General features: G+C 46.4%; 8 protein-coding genes across 8 annotated transcripts; 3 read left to right on the top strand and 5 right to left on the bottom strand.

The window, feature by feature from the left end:
* Positions 1-521: 521 nt before the first annotated feature.
* On the bottom strand, positions 522-1,513 carry N7474_008784 (alpha/beta hydrolase; the record flags this gene model as incomplete). The annotated part of the gene is made up of 3 exons (XM_057200194.1): positions 522-845; positions 937-1,392; positions 1,493-1,513. The coding sequence occupies 3 exons, from the start codon at positions 1,511-1,513 to the stop codon at positions 522-524; spliced, it is 801 nt and encodes a 266-aa protein (XP_057050895.1).
* Positions 1,514-2,748: 1,235 nt separating this feature from the next.
* On the bottom strand, positions 2,749-4,611 carry N7474_008783 (glycoside hydrolase family 43 protein; the record flags this gene model as incomplete). The annotated part of the gene is made up of 4 exons (XM_057200193.1): positions 2,749-3,338; positions 3,446-3,607; positions 3,667-4,132; positions 4,210-4,611. The coding sequence occupies 4 exons, from the start codon at positions 4,609-4,611 to the stop codon at positions 2,749-2,751; spliced, it is 1,620 nt and encodes a 539-aa protein (XP_057050894.1).
* Positions 4,612-5,545: 934 nt separating this feature from the next.
* Positions 5,546-6,794, top strand: N7474_008782 (uncharacterized protein; the record flags this gene model as incomplete). The annotated part of the gene is made up of 2 exons (XM_057200192.1): positions 5,546-6,338; positions 6,400-6,794. 2 exons carry the CDS (start codon positions 5,546-5,548, stop codon positions 6,792-6,794), a joined length of 1,188 nt encoding a protein of 395 aa, XP_057050893.1.
* Positions 6,795-7,376: 582 nt separating this feature from the next.
* N7474_008781 (aldo/keto reductase) lies at positions 7,377-8,514 on the top strand (the record flags this gene model as incomplete). The annotated part of the gene is made up of 3 exons (XM_057200191.1): positions 7,377-7,402; positions 7,459-7,609; positions 7,663-8,514. 3 exons carry the CDS (start codon positions 7,377-7,379, stop codon positions 8,512-8,514), a joined length of 1,029 nt encoding a protein of 342 aa, XP_057050892.1.
* A 453-nt stretch (positions 8,515-8,967) lies between these two features.
* On the top strand, positions 8,968-9,756 carry N7474_008780 (uncharacterized protein; the record flags this gene model as incomplete). Its single annotated transcript, XM_057200190.1, has 4 exons — positions 8,968-9,317; positions 9,375-9,474; positions 9,543-9,641; positions 9,727-9,756. 4 exons carry the CDS (start codon positions 8,968-8,970, stop codon positions 9,754-9,756), a joined length of 579 nt encoding a protein of 192 aa, XP_057050891.1.
* Positions 9,757-10,134: 378 nt separating this feature from the next.
* On the bottom strand, positions 10,135-11,496 carry N7474_008779 (glycoside hydrolase family 27 protein; the record flags this gene model as incomplete). Its single annotated transcript, XM_057200189.1, has 3 exons — positions 10,135-10,766; positions 10,819-10,908; positions 10,977-11,496. The coding sequence occupies 3 exons, from the start codon at positions 11,494-11,496 to the stop codon at positions 10,135-10,137; spliced, it is 1,242 nt and encodes a 413-aa protein (XP_057050890.1).
* A 3,977-nt stretch (positions 11,497-15,473) lies between these two features.
* N7474_008778 (uncharacterized protein) lies at positions 15,474-16,964 on the bottom strand (the record flags this gene model as incomplete). Its single annotated transcript, XM_057200188.1, has 4 exons — positions 15,474-15,712; positions 15,768-16,581; positions 16,642-16,793; positions 16,862-16,964. The coding sequence occupies 4 exons, from the start codon at positions 16,962-16,964 to the stop codon at positions 15,474-15,476; spliced, it is 1,308 nt and encodes a 435-aa protein (XP_057050889.1).
* A 1,941-nt stretch (positions 16,965-18,905) lies between these two features.
* N7474_008777 (sugar porter family MFS transporter) lies at positions 18,906-20,741 on the bottom strand (the record flags this gene model as incomplete). Its single annotated transcript, XM_057200187.1, has 5 exons — positions 18,906-19,064; positions 19,127-20,128; positions 20,189-20,374; positions 20,428-20,594; positions 20,666-20,741. 5 exons carry the CDS (start codon positions 20,739-20,741, stop codon positions 18,906-18,908), a joined length of 1,590 nt encoding a protein of 529 aa, XP_057050888.1.
* Positions 20,742-20,881: the final 140 nt, after the last annotated feature.

Genomic DNA, 20,881 nt, shown 5'->3' with positions numbered 1-20,881 from the left:
AGCCAAGTGAACTGGTGAACAATGTAAATGTTTAACAGATCCGTATTCTGGGGGTCAGACAGAATTCGTCATAATCGTGTGTTGCTTGGAAACGTTCGAGCTCCAGAGATGGGACATTGGTGAATATCGTAAGGCATCGTAAGCGGTGAGAAGACTATACGCAGGCAATGATCTCATTTGCAATATGAGGCCTACGAAAAATTGCTTTCTTCTATGTAAGTGTATTCGGCTCAACATGCGGAAATCATTCTCATTCAAGTACCGTGAACAGTCGCGTCAGGCAGCTTTGCATCGCGATGATCCATGCGCTGAATATGGGCACGATATCCAATTTACCAATCCCTTTGCTCCAGTCCTTCTTGTCAATGGTGCTTTACATAATAGCGCCTGAGGGATTGGTCTATTATCTTATGGACATAACATACCGGTGTGGATCTCCAAAATGCGAAAAAAAAAAGAAAGTTAGATATGCTCAATATGCTTTAAAACTCCGAGTTTATTTACCTAATGTTTGCGCCACACTACTGTAATTCTGTTGTGACCCCTATAATAATTTGGGCAACTTCGTTTGTCTTCGTCAGCTGGGCCATATGTCCTGCATCTAAACGGACAATCTTGCTGACAGCTAATTTCGCCATCTGCTCCTGGACCTCAGGCAAGATTCCCTTGTCTTTCTCGAGAATAATATAAAGACTAGGAACATCGCGCCACCCGCAGTATGTTGTAACTCCGTCCCACTTAGCTGGCTGGCACTGCAGCTTAGTGATCCATTCTGTAGCCTCTGAATCGGCCATATCGTTGAAAAGAAGATTTCGAGGGTCAACACACGTGAAGTAGCTATTGTTCTGCCAATGCTTTAGTCAGTTTCATTATGTTCAACACAGTGGAAAGGTACAAAGATGGAGCCATAGTGAACAGATAGCCTGCGATACTCACGAAGAATTGCATTGTTGATGTTGGTTTCGTCTCAAATCCTTCCGACCCAAAAGCACATGACATGAAAATAATGCGTTTGACCCCACCCTTCTTGCCAGCAGCATGCATTGAGGTGGCTGTAAGGTCTCGCATAGCCGCACTACAAAGAAAACCACCTGCAGAATGCAGGAAGACAACAACACCATCCGACCCAGCCATCTCGACGGTAGCAGCAAGGTCTCGGGAAATAGCAGTGGTGTCATCTTTTACTGTGAGGCCGTCAGCGGCTGTTGTGCCAGTGCTAATAAGCCGCGTGGTATAAACAGATAAGCCGGCATTCTCGAGCTTTTCCTTGAGCGGTTGAAAGGCTGCGGGGCCTTCCCACAAACCAGGAACGATGAAAATCACTGGCGCCATGAAGTCTCGGGAGCCATAAGCTGCAAGAGCTTTTACGCTTATGCGAATACCGACGGGGTACTGTGGACGTATTAGATGTCAAAAGCGCGTGAAAAGACAACAATTAACCTGAGTAGTTTTTCTGGGGGTTGTTTAAGGTGATGCTCGGTACTGTGCCCACCTCATGGTCTGACTGCGGCATGTCGGAGCATTCAGCGGAGCCGTCTGCATCGACTCTGACACCCGACCGGAAGGTCGCACGGACGGATGGCCGAAACAGGTTAAGCCTTCTTTTCAGGTTTTCAATCTACGATAAAAAAGGTCACGAGGAGAACTTGGCCAGTAGGCGTAGATTCGTTAATGAAAGTGCCATCTTATGTCCACTCCCAGCGTCCAAAATCACAAGGGATGCGAGGAGTCAGTTGTACGCTAACGCTCCTCCCATCAACGCGAAGGGGGGCCATTTGCTCATCGAGCTCCTAGAACCCTCGCCGGTATGGAGTTCTGTGAAATGACCGGACGATATATACAACATACCTTTATTCCCACCACAGTTGGTCCTCAGCCCAGATATCGTTTATTTAGCATTCGCTGGCCATCGGTGCCCGCTATTCCTTGGTAGAGTTAGTTCAACCTTTGTGGTCTGCGTTAAGCAATTGTAATGAGCACTATGAACACTGATCATATGCTTCTCCGGCCTTGAACCCAGACTGATGTCTGCTATTTAGCTGGATGGAGAAATAGGGCACTTGCCACAGATAGGCGCAAGTGGCGCACCCGACGACATGCAATACCTTATAGGTCAAGGCCTGACAGAATGGCTGGCAATACTCTCCAGCTTCAAGAAAACAGGAGACAACCAACGACAGCAGGGAACTATAAGTCTGCTGCTACCAGATTTCACAGGGTTGGATACCCCAAAATGACTCTTATATAGGAATGTCGAACTTCAAACATTTGTAAACTCAGCTTCTCGGGCACTTGGGGACACAATTTTGCTGATGCAGCGGGACTGGATGATCTAACTATGCGAGTTGAAGCCTCCATTATAGCCTCGTAATTAGTCGGACGTCAGAATTCTCGTCTACCGTCGAAGCCTCCATTCCGCCGGAGCACACGCGTCCTTGAGAATCTGCCTTCCCGCGTAGTAGCCCGGAATTTACTGGGCTCTTTGACTTGGGACGATGCCGCATGTCCTTTATGAAAGGACCTGGCCTTCAAGCGACATATGTAGCATCTGAATGGTGCTTTGCTGAGGGTACCTGCTCCCGATTTTCACATCTTATCTTTGCCAAGGAGGACTCTGACGTAGCAGGGTGTGAGCAGCCTCCCGATGACTAGATTGAATGACTTGTTTGTGTGTACTGTCTCTCTCTCATCAGGGCAAGAATATACTTTTTTACTGCAGAAAATCTATACATAATCCATTGTTTGCTATCAATAACGCAGCCTAAATTCCGCATAATGGAAGTCGGCTGGCTCCGTGCACTTCCGAAAGTCTGCGAAGGCATATAATCCCAGCAACATACCTGAGAAGGCTAGCCCGATAGGTGGCGGTCTTGTCATGACCTTGTTACTCACTTTTCCCAACCACTGAGGTTCTAGCGTCTCATTCCCCGTCGCATCAAGCTCCTTGAACCCGAACTCATACTCAGAGTCGTTGCATCTGATCAAAAGAACAACATCGGAGTCAAATCTACGGAGCCTGCGCTCCACAATCTCGCATTCCGCTGATCTGAACCGAACAAGTCTTGCTCTGGCTGTGGCATCTCCGTTGGTTCCATCATGCACTTTGCGGATCCCAATACTGCTGTAAGTGAGGTAATTCCACCAGACCACCGATCCAGCTTCTTCACGCCCCGCTGTCGGGTGAAATGAGAGCTTGGTCTCCCAGACGCAGAACCTGTGCGTCTGCTTCCGCAGAAACAATGTCGGGCTGGCCGGCAAGGAGAGGTTATAAGGCCCGCCATGCAGGCGCAGACGACTTGGGTTGTTTATCATAGTAGAGTCGACCTTCTCCGCTGTATCTATGTAAATCTAGTGTTAGAGCTTAGTCTAACAAAACAAGAGTCAAAGAACTAGAAGAACGGATAACCGGAAGAGCTGTGTGGTGAAGATATCGGTGTCTACGTACTTTTTCTGTACCATCCCAACTTTAAAGAAGGCTCAGAAAAGTCATCTCTCCAGATAATTCGCGAGTGAGTTTCCGGCTCAGGGCCGACGCAAATTTTCTGTCCACGGTTGATGATGGGCCACTCATCGATCCATTGCACCCGGACAAGGAATGTCTCGCGCCCTGAAGACGATCAGGTTAGCAACTCCATTCAGGCTGATACCCTCACGAGCCATACTCACCAAAAACGGAATCTTGCCACACGCCGTCGCTCTTTCGAATCGGCCGCACTCCAAGAAGCACGGCCCACCATTGACCATTCGCATCCTCCACAAAGTCCGCATGCCCTGTGTTTTGTACCTCATGGTCGGTAGATCTGCTCAGCAGAGGGTTATTCGGGAAAGATGTCCAGGGCCCCAGAATTCCATGCTCGCTCCGGAACACCCATACGGAGTGCCTAGAGCCAGTGCCACCCTCTGCTGTGAGAAGGTAATAATACCCTCCGCGTCGAAAGATATGCGAGCCTTCGGCAATTCCAGAAGGAGATTCACGAATCATCACTGGTTTGGAGATCGAGTCACCCGTTTCCAAATTTATCTTGCAAGTGTGGATGGCGAAGTCGAGTTGTGATTTATCTGCATCAGGTGATCGATCGACCTTTACGTGAGTGGTAGACAAGTACACGCTTCCATCGTCTTCCCAGAAGAGCTGGAGAGTTCGTTAGCGTTGGGTATGTAGACGAGACATGTTCTGTGAAGTTCGAGATAGAATATTCGGAGACTTACATCTTGATCGAATCCCACCATGTCAAAGTACACAGGATCTGACCAAGATGACGAGTCCCATATGTTCGCTGTTTTGATATAGAAACCTCTGGGAAACGTCCGTTCGTCTTGTTGGGGTCGGAATCGGTCGAAGCTGGATGTGGCTAAGTAGAACATATTATCATGATATCTCAAGGTTGGCGCCCAAACCCCTCCTCCTGGCTCAGGGGCCGCGATGTGGATTTGACTCCTCCTAGTCAAGGCATGGCCAATGAGCTTCCATTGAATCAGGTCTTTGCTATGGTATATGGGGACCCCTGGGAAGTATTCAAAGCTGGAAGTCGCAAGAAAGAAGTCGCTACTGGCACGAGTGATAGAGGGGTCTGGATTGAAGCCAGGCAGAACTGGATTGGGGCGAGTCATATCTTGCAATGTCTCTATTTCGCTCAGAAATGCGAAAACCAGTGTATTTTTGTACAAAAATTGTTTGATCGGACTACTAGGGCATTTTGTAGGCACATTCGGCAGGCCTTGTGCCCTTTATCCTCGGACGTCTACCTTGGCATGCGGGTTGACCCACGGCAACTGCGTTTCGGCTATTGTCCTCCAAGCCGCGAGATTAACTGCCCGCAATCCTCTGCGCGTTTCGGTAAATCTCGCGGATCTTGGTTATTGCGGGGCACCGCGTTATTTCATCGACAACTATTTGGATAGATTGTTTAAAATTAGGCCGGCAGTTCAACCTTGCTAGCCATTTCCTCCTTGCCTCAATCTTGAACACATTGAGATTCTCTCCCCCACCCTAAACTAAGCGGTCAGGATATTTTATCCCGGTTGCTCTGATTTCTTGCCTAAGGCCTGTATTTCATTCGTCCCTGTTGCAAGACCCACATTAACAGTTTTGACGATGCGATGGTCTGGTCGGCCCATTCACCGGCCATTAGCCCGGTCTCCAAGCACCCAATGTATTTTCAGAAACCAGCCAAATTATTGCAAAGATTTGTTTAGATTTACCTTTCCGCTAGTCTCGAGTTTGTCATAGTCGCTTGCAATGCCGTGAGTCCGGGGTTTGGCCGCGAACCTCTGACGAGATCTGACACTCCGATGTTTACTCCGGATTATTCACACGACAAATTCAAGTTTCCGTGTGCTTTAGGCAGGTATATTTAGATATTGCTATCTGCAAGTTGTTGCTGTTCCTACAACCACCTAAGTGTTTAAGGCTTAACTTCGTTATCCATTCTTGCCAGTCATGTCGAAGGTCCGTATTCGGTCTGTTCATTCTGAAATATGATTATCAAAGCCCTTAATCTAATTTAATACGAGATCCCAGTTCATCTCCATTGCCATCTGGACAATGGCAATGCCATGGTTAACCATATGCAATGCGCGTACCTTGGATATTCCAGGCATCTTTGGGCCCATTCAACAATTTGGCTCTCAGACGGGTGTCGACGCAGCTACGTACTTTAAGGAGAAACCAGGAGACTTTGTCCATCCAGGAATTTGGCACAGTCACGAGGATCTTGAGCGCATGCGCAACGGTGTGCTAAAAAACAAGGAACCCTGGGCGTCCGCGTACAAAGTGTTCAGCGATGACTTTTACTCTCAGGCTAACTACTCCGTGCAAGGACCAGAGGCGTATCTCTCTCGTGGCTTAATTAGCAACTACACCTCATTTACTCACGACGTTCGTGCCGCATGGCAGAACTCTATCATGTGGTATATCACCAAGGATCAAGCCCACTGGCAGCTGACTTCCGATATCCTGAACGCTTGGGGCTCCGAGTTGGTTGATATTGTGGGCATTGACCGGTCACTTCTGGTTGGCCTTGAAGGAGACCTTTTTGTGAATGCTGCCGAAATTATGCGTTGGGAGGGTAACTGGACAGAGGCTGGCGCTGCCTGGTCTGGCGGTTCTGGCTTCAGCAACCAGTTGTATTGGCTTTTCTCACGCCAGGCGGCAGTGATCGGTCAGGCCAATTATGGAATGATTAGCATTAAGTCTCTTCTGAGCTTTGCCGTCTACCTCGATGATGTTGATCTGTACAACTATGCTATCAATGCGTACATAAACGACCGCTGTGCTAGCGTATTTTCGCTCTACAGTCCGACTACAGGCCAAAGTTCAGAGTCGGGTCGTGACCAAAGTGAGATTCAGTCCAACGTTGTCCGGAATCCTCCCTGTCAAGCTAATTTACGAATGACTAGGTCACGCAACCTCCGGCATCGGGTGGACAGCTCTTGCCGCCAAAACCGCACAAAGTCAAGGTTCCGACCTGTTCAAACTAGGAAACAATCTTCTTCTCAAAGGATCCGAGTATACGGCCAAATATAATCTAAACTACACGGTTGAATACGATCCATCCTGGTATCGTTGTGAGGCGGTACTCGTGAATGGACCGTGGAAGACTATTTCCGAGGAAAATCGAGGCATAACCAACCAACTGCCGATTTGGGACATGATATACTACGAGTATGTTGTCAAGCGAGGCCTTCATGCCCCCTACACTGCCGAGGCGTTCAACGCGGAGGGCTTCGAGGGCCAAGTCTTCACGAACATGGATGACTTGCCTAGCTGGGGCTCCCTTGTGTTTGCCTATTAGGCGGTTGCATCTCGGTGGATCTTGGTGGATTAAAACTTAGGTGAATTATGTACTGTACTCTAAGTTGTTAAAAAAAGTATTTACGCCTATCGATTTATGTCATCCACAGCTCTATAACAGATGCAAATTACGACTTGCTCTCAACGGTTCTATACTCTTAAAGAATAACCCAGGCTGAAAAAATCAGCTGCTGTTCTAATCTCATTGGGTGGCCCTCTTTATTATCCTATCAAGGGCTGTGTGTTCACAATGCACAGTGCTATGCTGCTCATGTAAATGGTGCTCTCAACCAAAAAAATAAAATAAAATAAAATAAAATAAAATAAAATAAAATAAAAAAGGCAAGGAAAATCGCTTCCTACCCAAATGGAAGATTCTAAGCATGGAAACTAACCGTCATTGCCGTCTCTCTCTCTCCGAGGCTGCTCGTGTGGGGCACAATTGTAGTATACATCGTGGTCGGAGGTGCTCCGGGAAATCTTCCGGTCGCAAAGTAGGTCGAATAACAAGAATGAATTCATAATGTTCTAATATTGACTCCCTTCAAGCCATCCTGAGTATTTTGAAAATATCTCTGCCTTGATGGCCGCAGAAATGGAATACGCGAGGTAAGTTAGTTCCTTGAGTCAGTTGCAGAGGCTCATAACGCTCATGGGTTTTGAAGAGTAGGAGACTCTGGTCTTTACGTATCTAAGATTATTCTCGGTACCGCTGGCTTTGGATCTTCTCGCTGGCAAGACTGGGTCTCGAATGAGGAAGATGCGCTGCCATTGCTTAAACATGCCTACGATGTCGGAATCAATACCTGGGATACGGTACGTTTTCTGCATGTTCATGTATGTGTTAGCACTGAAAGCTTCGTCTGCAGGCCGATGTTTACTCCAACGGTCGGTCTGAGGAAATCATTGGCAAGGCACTTAAAGTGTATGAAATCCCACGGGAGAAAGTTGTGATTCTTACGAAAGTCTTCTACGCACTTGACCCTGAAGGCCAAGGTCCAATCGCTAGTTTGATGGACAAAACGCAGCCAGGTTTAATCAATCGCGTGGGGCTGTCACGCAAGCATATCTTATCTGCAGTTTCCGACAGTGTGCGAAGACTAGGAACCTATATTGATGTCCTGCAAATCCATCGGTTTGACAAAGATGTCAATCCTACTGAGGTTATGAAGGCTTTGAATGACGTCGTGGAAAGCGGACAAGTGCGGTATCTTGGCGCCAGCTCCATGGCGACATGGGAGTTTCAAAAACTTCAATACACTGCTGAGAAAAACGGCTGGCACAGGTTCATATCTATGCAAAACTACTACAATCTCCTGTATCGTGAGGAGGAACGTGAGATGATCCCCTTCTGCCGAGACAGTGGCATCGGGCTGTTGCCATGGAGCCCTTTGGCGCGAGGTGTGCTGGCTCGTTCCTGGACGGAAAAAAGGACATTTCGCGAGCAGACAGACAAATTGTTACAGAGCCTTGTACGTCAGAACGAGAATGGAGCAGATATAGAGGTAATCCAGCGCGTTACTGAGATTGCAGAAAAGAGAGGTTGCAAGATGGCCACTGTTGCCTTGGCATGGTGTTTGCAACAAGGAATGTTTCCAATCACTGGCCTGGGAAGTGTGGAGCGTATAGATGAGGCTCTTTATTCAATCTCTTTCAAATTATCACCGAGCGAGGTGAAATATATAGAGGAGCCATACCGACCGAAGGATGTATCCTACTGATAGCACTCGATGTTGAGGGATTATTTCCCACTGTCGACACGAACGAAACACTGCTGTGGAACATTACCTCCCCGTATCTCACCAGAGTACTGCCATCGACAAACATATAGAGTATTGTGGGAAAGCGAATAATAGAGCAATGTGTACTTCGGTATTTAACATGAAGCGGATGTCGGCAACGGCCATTTGGAATATCCTGTGAGAGATAGAGCGGGAAAAGATCTAAATCTAGACACCAACCAGGGTGAAGAGACGGAAAGTTCCGTTAGTTCGTCCACTTGAACAAAATCAACATTTTGTTCCGCGCTTCCTTTTCGGGGTGCGGGATATTGTCCGGACTTTATCACAACAATCTCCACGTCCTTATACTCGCCCTGCTGCCACAGTTCACTTGATCTGGTATTCTGTTCACGAACATTTTCTACTTCCGTCATAACAGAATTTTCCAGAAAAATGCAGACCTTCAGGCATTCTTATGGAATGCTAATCCCGTATTGGTCTCTCATGTTCCTCTTTACCGTATACACAGCGACAACATCAGCTACGACGACAGCGGATCCCTTGGCGTACCGGAACATCAACGGTACATACCAAGCATTTGGTTCGGCAAACGTGACTACCCTGCTCGACTTTATCAATGCTCGATCCGATTTGAGCTCACTAGCATCCGCGTTGAACGTCTGTGGTGGATTTACAGAGGCTTTCAGCACTGACGCGACATGGGACTATACCTTCTTCGCACCTAACAATGATGCATTTGAGCAATATACCGGGAGATATTTTCAGGACAATGCTGAGACTCCGTGAGTGACAGAAGAGCTTATAATATGTACTGAACCATTCGCTAATACAGGCTCCAGGAAAGGCAAGTGGTGGATGGGTAACACGATCATTCATCATTACGTGCCAAATACAGCCCTAGATCTATCTGCTTTCAGCAGTACGTATCAGAGGTTCCAGGTAGGCGTAGCCCTAGCATCCGAAGAGATGTTGTTGTTCGGGACTAGCTCCACTAAGTTAAACAACAGACTGCCACCTATCTCTATGTTGGAGCCCAGATTGTCGATGGTGATCTCACACTCAACCAAGTGGCCAAAGTAGTCGAGGGTGATTTCCATGTTTCTAAGGTATGTATAACCATATTTGTTCATCCTATATTCGCAGTTTCCTTTTCCTCATTATTTCATAGGGCGTAGTTCACATAATTGACAGGATCCTGGATCCTTCGGCGCAAATATTTAACACTGACCTTCTGGGTGTCTCGCAAGGATTTATCGCAGGGAGCTGTTCGAATGAGGATCTTCCCTACTGTTAATGGGGATATCATACGAGGAACGAAAAGAATTCTGTGCCGACACTATAATTAAGGACCGAGAATTTACCCGCTTGAGCATTATGAATCTTGATACATTCGGCGTTTGATCAAAGTCGAAAATAAGAACTCATGCGACTGTAATTTTAGCATATTCAAGCTCTCTGGGTACAATTGGTTTCTTAGATCTGTTTTACTTGATTAGTTCTTAATATGGAGATCGAGAAACTTCTCATTTGGGCCTCTGGTACACCGGTGGTAAAGCCTGGTGAGGTCTTCAATTGTCAATCTATCTACATTGTCGACCGCTATGTAATTAGCAACTTAAATACCAACGTCTGATATGGTGCTAATTTTGCCGCTAAGGTGTTACTTTTGCCGTAACTCTCTCCAGACCAAAGCTCCTTTACACCCTTGAGCCCAGTGATGTTCAACCCTAGACTATGAAATGAGACACTGTATGTCTGCTGAAAATTTTTCTCGTTGAAGAGCAGAACCACGAATCCATCCTGAATCTTCCCTGCCCACACCTGGATCGAACCTTCTGTACTTGCAGTTTCGATATAGTTAACAGCTTGGCCAAGGGAATCCTGGTTCAAAGCAATGATGTTTTTATTTGTCAGGACCGCCGTGCTTTCATTCGAGAGAGTAGCAAGATCGGTGCTAATGATCAGGGGAGACTTCAAAGCAGCCCAGAAAGCAAAATGCGTTTGCTGCTGGTAGAATGTCATGTTTGCGTTGCCGATCTCCAGGCCATCCATATCTGCCCAGTGCCCGAAAGTCTGGTATTGGCTGATCTCCCTCATTTTCTTGATGATTGTCACAACAGAGCATCCTGCATAGCCTGTGTTCAGGCAATATGCAGTCTTGCAGGGACAGCCTGTCTCATTGATGAAGGTTGGCGTGATATCTCCAGATATCCGGTATGAGTGCCCGATACCTAGATGGATTGTTAACGTTCTCTTGACATTATACACAAGAAGGGATCTCACTTCCACCCCAATGCCACGGGAATTGATATCCCCATTCACAAAGAGCGTACATGATATCTCTCCCAGAGAGCTTCAATGCGTCGTTCATGGCTATAAGAGTCGTATCATGTGGATTAGTCTCATTTCTTCATATTGTTATCCATCAAGAAAACAATTACGTGGGAGCATGGAATACATACCACCAAAACGTACCTCCGGCGCTTCTACCATACCCGCAAATCCTCCACAGTTGTCGTACTTCAAATAGTCGATCTCCCATTCGGCCAATGTGAGAGCGTCTCTCTCCTCATATCCCAAACTTCCGGGATGGAAAGCGCACGTCATCATCCCGCTATCACCATAAAGGCCGATCTTAAGTCCTTTTGAGTGAACATAATCTGCAAGATTTGCCATCCCATCAGGAAAACGAGCTGCATTTGCCTGCAAAACCCCGTCTGAGGTTCTTTCTAATTCGGACCACCCGTCGTCGAGGTTGATATATTCATACCCAGCATCCTTCAGGCCGAGAGTCTCGAAGAGTTGCACTGTTTTCTTGACGACAGATTCATTGATGTTGGAACCGTAAGCATTCCATCTTCCTGACATTAGCACTGGTGACAAAGAGTACTTTTTCCGCCGCTTACGAACTCCATCCCATCTGAGGGGCTCGGCTGGATGAACAGCTGGCCCCGAGGCCATTTGCAGGAAGAATGACAAGGAGCTGCATCAGCAATACAGTCCACGAGCGCTTAAAATTGTATTGCATAATTTCTGAATAGATCTGTATGAAATAACAGGAGTAAAATTCAAATCGACAGAAAAAACAAATTAGAGTCTGAATTACTGCAGTGAAATGTCGCTTTTATCACTTTCCTTAGAATCAAGCCGGTGTATCCTCCGGTCCCGATGAAGCGTGGCAATAAGAGATTAGATTCTTTTCACCAATCTTTCCCTCATCAGGGGACGGACTAAGTGTCGGCTGAACTCCGCTTGCCCCTTAACGGTCAAAGTTGTTTACAAGTCATTTCTTATTTTATATATGAGCTGAGTACTACTTTTGCCCATTAGAATTTTGTGGAAGCAGTTTTGACAGTGCATGTAAAGCTTTCAACCTATCAAAGAAACCTATCGATAGAGGCTACTTCATCGGTGAATACATGAATTTCTTCCAGAGCCCGATCTGCCACGCAGTCCCATCGTGGTTCAGAACCACGTTCATGTCGTCATACTATTCTGTGATGATGACCCTGGCATTTGGCTCCTGCACTGCCATGTGGAATGGCACGTCGAGGCTAGCCTGATGACAATATCTTTTGTACAGGCGTTGGAAAAGCTCAAAGAAACCGTGCTCTTCTATTGAAATATTTTAAGGGATCAAAGAAGAGGTGGCTAATTGCTTTTTGATCTCGATCCAAAAAGTGTGGGGAGCAGAAGAGAATACTCTGAGGCGTTTTCCTAGGTCTTCCGGTGCTGGACTATGCTGCATACATGTTGCCCAACCACTTATATGTGCGTGAGTCTCCGCGTCTTTTACCACCATCTTCATGATATTTCAGACAATAGATCAAGGTAAAGTGAGGACTACGAAGTGATGACTAACCACTTCCTCGACGTTCCCAAATTCCTCAAACTTTTAACGCAAGTTAGAATCATCTGTACTCCATGACAGGCCACTAGTCCAAATCTTATTAACATAATCTTTAGTTAAAAATTATCATCACAAACCCGATAAATAATTCAGGCATGTTTTGAAGTCGTGAAGTGATGAGTAGACGGCTGCTGTGATTGATATGGTGTGAGATAATATGCTCCTTGGCCAGAGGTTTATTGTGTGGCTATCGTTAGTTAACGGGAGAAGGGATATTTTATATGGGAGGGGGAATCGGTTAATCTCGTGTTGAGTGGGATAGATCTGGCCGATCGTCGACGACGAGGGGCATAGCTGAAAGTCTTGGAGAAGGGTAGGGTTCATCACGTACTTGTAGATCTTTCGCATTGTTAGATATATATAGACAATATCTCTCTTTCACCGTAATTTTAATCTGCATGTTCCTCTGCACAGTGGAGTATTATGAGGCTTTCATAGGAGCCAATTCAGGCAATGCATCTCCGTAGGCATAGCGGTGAACTTCACTACATATGAGATGACAAAGATCGGCGAGGATTGCGTCATTAGAAGCGTTATTCTCTATTTGAATCAATAAATTCTTGAAATATTACGCGTAATTCGGCGGCGAAGATCTGCTACGGTTGGCATACTACCATTCATAAGAGGACTGACAAATCAAATGGATTAACCTTAATTGACATCGTTGCCTAATAAAAAGGGTGTAAAAAGTTGTCTGCACAAAGACAGACAGATCGAACAGCAAAAGAGAACAACCACAACATGCGAGAGCAGCGGAAGGACCCAGAGATGCAAGAAATACGCGTCAGATAAAAATACCGCGTAAAAGAAGATTTCTGGTCTCAGAGAGCAAAAAGTGGTCTTGGGTGGTTGAGATGGAATGTCTAAACTCGCTCCTCATTAGGCTAGACCACCGTACGTTACCCAAGTGCCCAGCTGAACTGCGTCATTGTGGAGGCCAGTCTTTGTTGTTACTTATAGCACAAGTAGAATAATGCCTAAATAAGAGAAATAAGGCGAAGGGAATAACTTAGAGCCAAATGGCTAAAGGCGCCTAAGTGTGAGGGCAGCTATATCGTCACGTATACTACGATAGAGCACAGGATGAATTACCAAAGGAAACATAACTCGTGAGAGGGAGGAGTATGTCCATGACCAAAAAGAATGCGGATATTTTTCAACCAGTGATATTGGCAAAGTACCCGCGCGGGCTTGCGATGCGGAGAATCTCCGGCTTCGGCATTTTACCGCTCTTCACCACGAAGAGAGGAAATAGTTATAACCAAGTTAATGATGCTAAGATTTCACTTATGCCAAATGTAAAAAAAATCACCAATCCAGATATGTATTCGAAATATCCTCCATTCGCTGACCTGCCTTTGCAAAAGGAAGGGCCACGTGGAAACGCTTGGGGACTATGGGGCCCAGAAGACCAAGTCGGAACTTTGAATCACCTTACCGAAGAAATTGTCGCCAGCGCCGCACGAGAAGGGATTAAATCTGGGAAACTGATATCTTTGAAGTATGTGAATATGTATAGCGTTTGAAAACAGCGCAAAGTTATTGATCCGAGGTCATATACAGTTGGACGTTGACAGGGTCATCATATCCTCTATTGAATCGGAAAACCCTCGACCTCAAACTTTTCGACAAGGCCCCGCTGAAAATTGCCCATGATGACGAGGTATAAATTTAAAGCACTACTGTTTCTGTCCATGAAAAGCCGCTGACGAACGCCTCCTAGTGGTCGTTTAACTCACAATGCAGTTCTCAATGGGATGGATTTCGGCATTATGCTTATCAAAACGAAGCAGTTGGTTCAAAAGTAGACCTGAAATAAAATATCAGATGCTGACTGTTATTTCTCGTCAAGCTCTATTACATGGGCCGAACTGCAGCACAATTCGCAGCTTCCCCAATACCCAACGGAATCCAGCGTGAGATACCATTCCTACCTTCGACTAACCAGAAAATGAAACTCAATGCTATCAGTACTGACAGTTCAATTTAATATTACAAAGATATCGCCAATAAAGGCATTGCAGGACGCGCGGTATTCATAGATTGGTACAAATGGGCCGAGAAGACCGGCCGCACTGTCGATGCCATGGCCACCCATCCCGTCTCTTTCGCCGAGCTCCTTGAAGTATTAAACGATCAAGGGCTCGCAAAAGAGGATTTTCGCCCTGGAGACATTATTCTTTTCCGCTTCGGCTATATCAGTCAGTACGAAAATATGACCGAAGAAAAGCGGGCTCGTCTCGATGAGCTCTATAAGAGGCAGAAACCTAATAATATCGGCATCCAGCCTTCCCAAGAGCTGTTAAAATTCCTGTGGGATAAGAGAATTGCTGCCGTTGCAGCAGATACACGGTCCTTTGAAGTTTGGCCCTGTACGGAGACTCGCTGGCATCTGCATGAGTGGCTGTTGGCAGGTTGGGGGATGCCGATTGGGGAATTGTTTTATCTTGAAGAGCTTAGTAAGGAGTGCGATGAAGCCAACAGATATACTTTCTTCTTCACTAGCTCGCCGATGAATGTAAACCTGCCCTCTTCCTCTCGATTTTGACAAAGAAATAGCAGACTGACCTTACATGTGAACGCAGGCACCCGGAGCAGTTGCGAGCCCTCCCAATGCATTGGCATTGTTCTAGGCTACCTGAGAGAATGAGTGGTTGGCTCAATTATACAATACTGAGCCTTTTAGAGTATTTTGCGCAAGGTTTTGTTTGCAAGGATGAACCTGTTAGGAGAGGAATGCATTTTTATTTGATGAGGTCGGGAACGTCCTGTAGATTAGTGAAGCATTTTGAGCAGTCCTTGAATCCTTGAACATAATTTATTCTCGCATAAAATACTCTTATTGTAGTAAATAATCTCAGTTCATAACTATACATTGGCTTGTGAGTGTTTCAGAAGGACCCAAGCAACAGTCGTGATTAGAGATATGGAGGCGCATTGAAGCTTTACATAAAAAAAAAATTGATATCTTCTGCTGGCAGATTATATTCTCTGCTAATTAAATCACCATCTATCCCCGGAGCAAAAATTAGAGCGTGTAAAGGTAAAGAGGGCTCTTCTCCCCCATTGCAGTTAGCTGCTCATTTGTAAACTCCTCTCGAACTTCACGTTCGGAAATAGAGCGCTTGATCCGGTTAAGACGCCAAAGACACAACTCAAGAACGCAGCAGGTGACAATTCCCAAACTGATGATAGCGATCGATACGCCGTAACCGAGAATGTAGTGCGGCGCCTGCTTGTCAAGAAAAATATTCGTGCCAATGAAGCCTGCACAGTTATTATTTGTTTGTAGGTCAAATCTGCGACAGTAAAAATAACTTACTTCCGATATTTCCAGCAGCTAGCAACCAAGCTATTCCAATTGACCGTTTCCAAGATTGAGGGAGGTTGTTCCCAGTCCACGCCGAGATACCGGGGAGCAAAGGGTAGATGCCAATTTGGGCCAGAACAATCGAAAAATACATGGCGCCTTTGTATAATTCGATATCGGACGAAAGGGTAAAAAGCAAAATGAAAGATATAAGCATCAGGACCATGGGCGCAATGATGAAGGGGAACCGCCAAGTAAAACGATCCGCAAGGCGGCCACTGAACCAGCTTGAGAGAGCACCGCAGAAATACGGTGGGATAGTCAAAAGCTGCGCCATTGACGCCTCAAATCCCAGTTTGTTAATGATAGTTGGCATGGTATAGGAAAATGCTGCGTTCGGAGCCGCATTCACCATGGCCAACAGCACGCCCAGAAGGATTTTCCAATCTAGCATCGTGCCGAGAAGCATAGAAAATGAGAATTTATCACCCTCACCCTCAGCATAACATACACCAGATTGTCGTAACCGGAGGTCGATAAAACGTTTCTCTTCTGGTGTCAGCCATTTCACAGTCTCCGGCCCGTCTGGAAGCAGAAATGGTAAACCAAGACCAAATGCCACTGGTACCAAACCTTCAATAATGAAGATCCAACGCCAGCCAGCAATGTTTTCGAGGCCTCCCATATTAGAGATGCCGTAGGCCAGAAGACCACTGAATGCCCCAGAAATGGCTGACGCTGTGTATAGAAGGGCCAGGCGTTGTTGGATTTCGTGGCGGGGATACCACTGAGTGACCAAATATACTGCACCGGGAAAAAATCCTGCCTGAATCCGGGCTGTCAGTCCTGACTGGGTGAAGACAAAAAGGGAGAAGTTTGGACTTACCTCACATAGCCCCAGCAATACTCGACAAGCCGTGAGGCTTGAAAAGCCTTGAACTGAGCCCATGCAGGTCATCACTATTCCCCAGGTGATGACTTGGAACGATAACCATAAGCTGGGACGGAATTTCTTCAAAAGTATGTTCGACGGGATCTCTGGGAAACGTCATCAGCATTCGATGTAGTGATGGTGAATTTTTGAAGGGATATTTCGAATCACATACCAAATATAATATAAGGGACAAAGAAAAGAGTACTTGCAATGTTGTACTGATTCCCTACCAGGTGCAAGTCATCATTCATTCCTTCAATTTTCGCATTTCCCATATTGTTTCGATCGACATGAGAGCACAAATAAAGGAATGCCAAAACGGGGATTAGGTGGAAGTCAATCTGTAGAATCTTCTGAGAATAGGCTCCGGAGGTTGGAGAAAGGAAAACTGAATACCTTTCGGATCACTTTCTTTCCTTTGGGGCCACCATATTTAAGCAGAATTTCGGCCTCTTCATCTGAAAATTCGGAGTAGACAATGGACCCAAGATGTTTGGCATGCAGACTATCCTTCTTTTCTTCCTCGATCGTTTCTTGTGCCATATCTCCTTCCAAGCCGCTTTAAACAGTTATTGACAATGTCTTGACCAAGATCTCAAGGCACAGAAGCACTCGTTCTCTTTATTTAAGGCTCAGCTCGCGGGATGGAAAAGGTAAATAGGGAAGAATATATGAAACATTTTAGGGAATCCTTATGCAACAAGGCTTCCTTTTCAATAGCTAAATCGCTGGTACCTTAGTCTCTGGAAGAAGGCTAGTTCATTGTTACCCCGTGGGGTAATCCTTGCCGGAAATTTCCCGAATTTCGAGAAGCAACTAACTTTGCTGTACTCCTTAAGTCCTTCGGGGAATTGCCGGTACTATTACGCGATTCTATCTCTCTACCTAGATTGAGAGATGGCCTCTCTCTGTGTAAGCTTTTGTACCCTAGCACCAAATACCACAATGCCGATTAAGCATATCAAACATAGTTTCGATGTCTGCTGCTGAAACGCTAACCAGGTTGTTCGAACGAACGACATCACAAGGATCTCCTGCTAATACTGCAGCAAAACAGTTCTCCGGTACGCTTGAGTTTTGATGTGATATTTTGAGTATTCGGTATCGTCAAGTCGCGAACGTTATACTGCAGTGTGACCAAGTTTTCCACAGTAATCCCTCGGCTCTTGCTTTACGGCTATTAATGAATAGTATATATTCCTCTTCCATGACGTTGTAGACGATCAATTGTGTTGAGTTAAATTACCTGCAAGTATAGGATTGTCCCACATTTCCAAAACAGTTCCACGTCAACCCGGATAACATACGGCCCTAATCAGCCAGAATAACTGAATCCGCTCTGGAGTACCTTCCTTTCATCTTCAGTTAGATGTAAAAGAAAAACTGCGTTGTATCTCGCTTTCTGAAGCTAACTTGCCAAATATCTTGTTTGCACGACCGAGCAAGAATCGGAGCGACAGTATGCAGAATACTCCTAGCATTTGGAAGGCCAGCAAACAACCCCCTGACTCGCGATACGTTACTTTGAGCCGATCCAACTAAAAGGGAAATATTGAAGCGATATTTGAGCATATATTTGCAAAAGAATCTTAATGACGGGAATGGCTGTACAGCCTACGGAGGTGTGTAGGTAAAGACAGTGCATAGTGGGAAAATCTGCTTGTATTGTGTGTCATGTGTGTTGGGCCAGTTGCACAAAAAAATGCGTCTCTCCTCTCTGTCTCGCTCGTGTATCTACAAAAGATGCTTTCTCCCTAAGTATTTGGAGATGGGCGAGGGGTGGTGAGATCAAACCTCTAGATATATCAGAATGAAATCGTACATATGTTTGTTTCTTAAGCGTTGTGCGCCAGTAGACCGTAGAGACCCCTTGCTCCTATGAAATTTTCGTGCAAACCGGCTTACGACCTCTGGTCAAGGAAGGCTTCACTCTCCTAGCTTCACCGATAGGCGGCACTCCAAAGAGCGTAGTAGGCCCTACTCGAGGAAGGCGCGCGCTCTCTACATACCCAGGTCCCTCTGCCATTTCAGGGTCTCGGTACGGCAGCTTATAATAGTCTCGGCATTTATGCTTAACGAGACAGACACGCAATATGATAATGCCCCTTTAAACAATAATTACAGGAATTGCAGCCCAGTAAAGCTCCCGTAGTAGAATCCACTAATATGCGTGTCTTGTAGATCGCACTCTCCCACTTCAGGAAGTCATTGCGCCATCATGCAGACTCGACATGTTCAGCCTCAGCCGCAAGACCCCCTTTATCAAGCTGCTCAATCTGGACTTCCTCATGATTGGGATACGCAACTTTGTGCACAGTATACCACGGCATCTGAAACAAACTGTCCAGCGCTTCAAGCGATCGACCCGTCGTATCCTATTCAAGCCGTCAGCAAATGTACTTTTATCAAGAATGCAGGGTGCAAGCCCGAAACCCACCGGCATAGCGAAGAAAACATAACCCAAAGAGAGCAAACAAATACAAGCGAAAAAGACAAAAGCACCCCACTTATCACTCGCAGCGAGTAGACTCGGCATAGCCCGTGAACACCCGAAATAGAATGCCCAGTGGAATCCCATCGCCACGGACATGTTGAACGAGCGGATCTTCGTCGGGAAGATCTCCGAGCCGATAAGGTATGGCATGCTGAACCAGCCGATGCTCCACGCCACGGCGTGTAGAAAGATCGCTACGATTGCTGCTGTCGACGCGTGAGAGACGGTTGGGGTACTGATGATGTATTCCGGGGTCATGTTCTTCGTCCCGCCGAGATAGCCACCCACGTACACGAGCGTTACGATTTGGAGGATGATTCCTGTTAGAAGGGAGCGGCGGCGACCGATAAAATCGACGATGAAGAGGGCGAAGATGAGGGTGCTGATAAATTTGACGACGCCGTAGATGCCCGTCGCGAGGAACTTGGCTTCATCACCGTTGATGCCTAGGTAGCCGAAGATCGTGGGCGAGTATTGAGTTATTGCATTTGCACCGGACCATTGCGAGAATAGCGTTGCCATGAAGATTAGGAAGAAGCGGCGTCTATTTTCAACTGGGATTAGGGTTTCTTTGAGGAGATCCCATTGGCTGCTGTTGCTGGTTGCTTCGGCTTCGTGGAGGATTCTTGCATCCATCCCCAAGATTTCGGCCTGGAGGACTGGGTGGTCGATAGGGAGATGGCGTAGCTTCGACATGGATGTCATGGCTTTCTCGCGTTGGCCGATATAGAGAAGCCAGCGGGGAGACTCGGGACAGAGGAAGATTCCTAGACCCCAGATTGCGGCGGGGAGGACTTGGAGGAGGGTTGGAAGCATCCATTGCGTGTCTGTGTTTGCGTACCTCTTGGTCACGCCGTAGTTAATGAAGAATCCAAAGACAACACCGAGTTGTTGACATGCTGCATATTGCAGGGTTAGAAGGCCACGGATAGCTTTAGGTGCTATCTAAACCATGTATTAGTTCATGAGCTTCCATTTTGCTATTTTCAGATTGAGGCTCCTCACCTCAGCGATGTAGATAGGCGGAATGACAGTCGTCGCCCCGATACCGATTCCCGCGATGAACCTGGATGCATACATCCCAGAGAGATTTCCACCATTAAGACCCTGGCCTAAAATGCCTGCAATGTAGATCACTGTCGCAATGAGGAGAGCCCACCGCCGTCCAAACCGATCAGTGATGGGCAGGCACTACTTCCGTCGTTAGCCTTGCACTTGATGCGTTGCTCAGGAGTCATACATACCCCAAGGCATCCAAAGACAGCACCCGCCGTTGCAATAGAGACCAGCCATCCTTTTGTATTAGCATACTGGTCCTCTGACTCTGTGTCAAGTCCAAAAGCCTTCATGAAATGATGTTGTACAACAACGGAGGCAATATTTCCTGGTTGATATGAGACTTCGTCCGAGACTGAGTGCTATCAACTGTCTTACCTTCATCGAATCCCTTGGATACACCTGAGAAAGCAAATATCCACGTACACATCAAGACATACCAATTGAAGATTCCCTTAGGCGAATCTTTGACTGCCTGTCTTGTCTCTGAGACGAGGCCCATGGTGTCTGTATGTCACTGAACAAGGGGTTGTACAGCTACCTCATGCGCAGGAATTGACACTAAGCAGGAAGAGCTAGTTCTATCTTTTTCAATTCCCATGTAATAGGCGGTTGTGTGGGGTACAGCTAAAGCAACGGTGC

This window comes from Penicillium riverlandense (genome assembly GCF_028828495.1).
Source record: "Penicillium riverlandense strain IBT 135883 chromosome Unknown utg000007l_segment0_segment0, whole genome shotgun sequence".
Lineage (NCBI taxonomy): Eukaryota > Fungi > Ascomycota > Eurotiomycetes > Eurotiales > Aspergillaceae > Penicillium > Penicillium riverlandense.
Note: the sequence above shows the minus strand (reverse complement) of the source record. Positions and strands in the feature narration are given on the sequence as shown.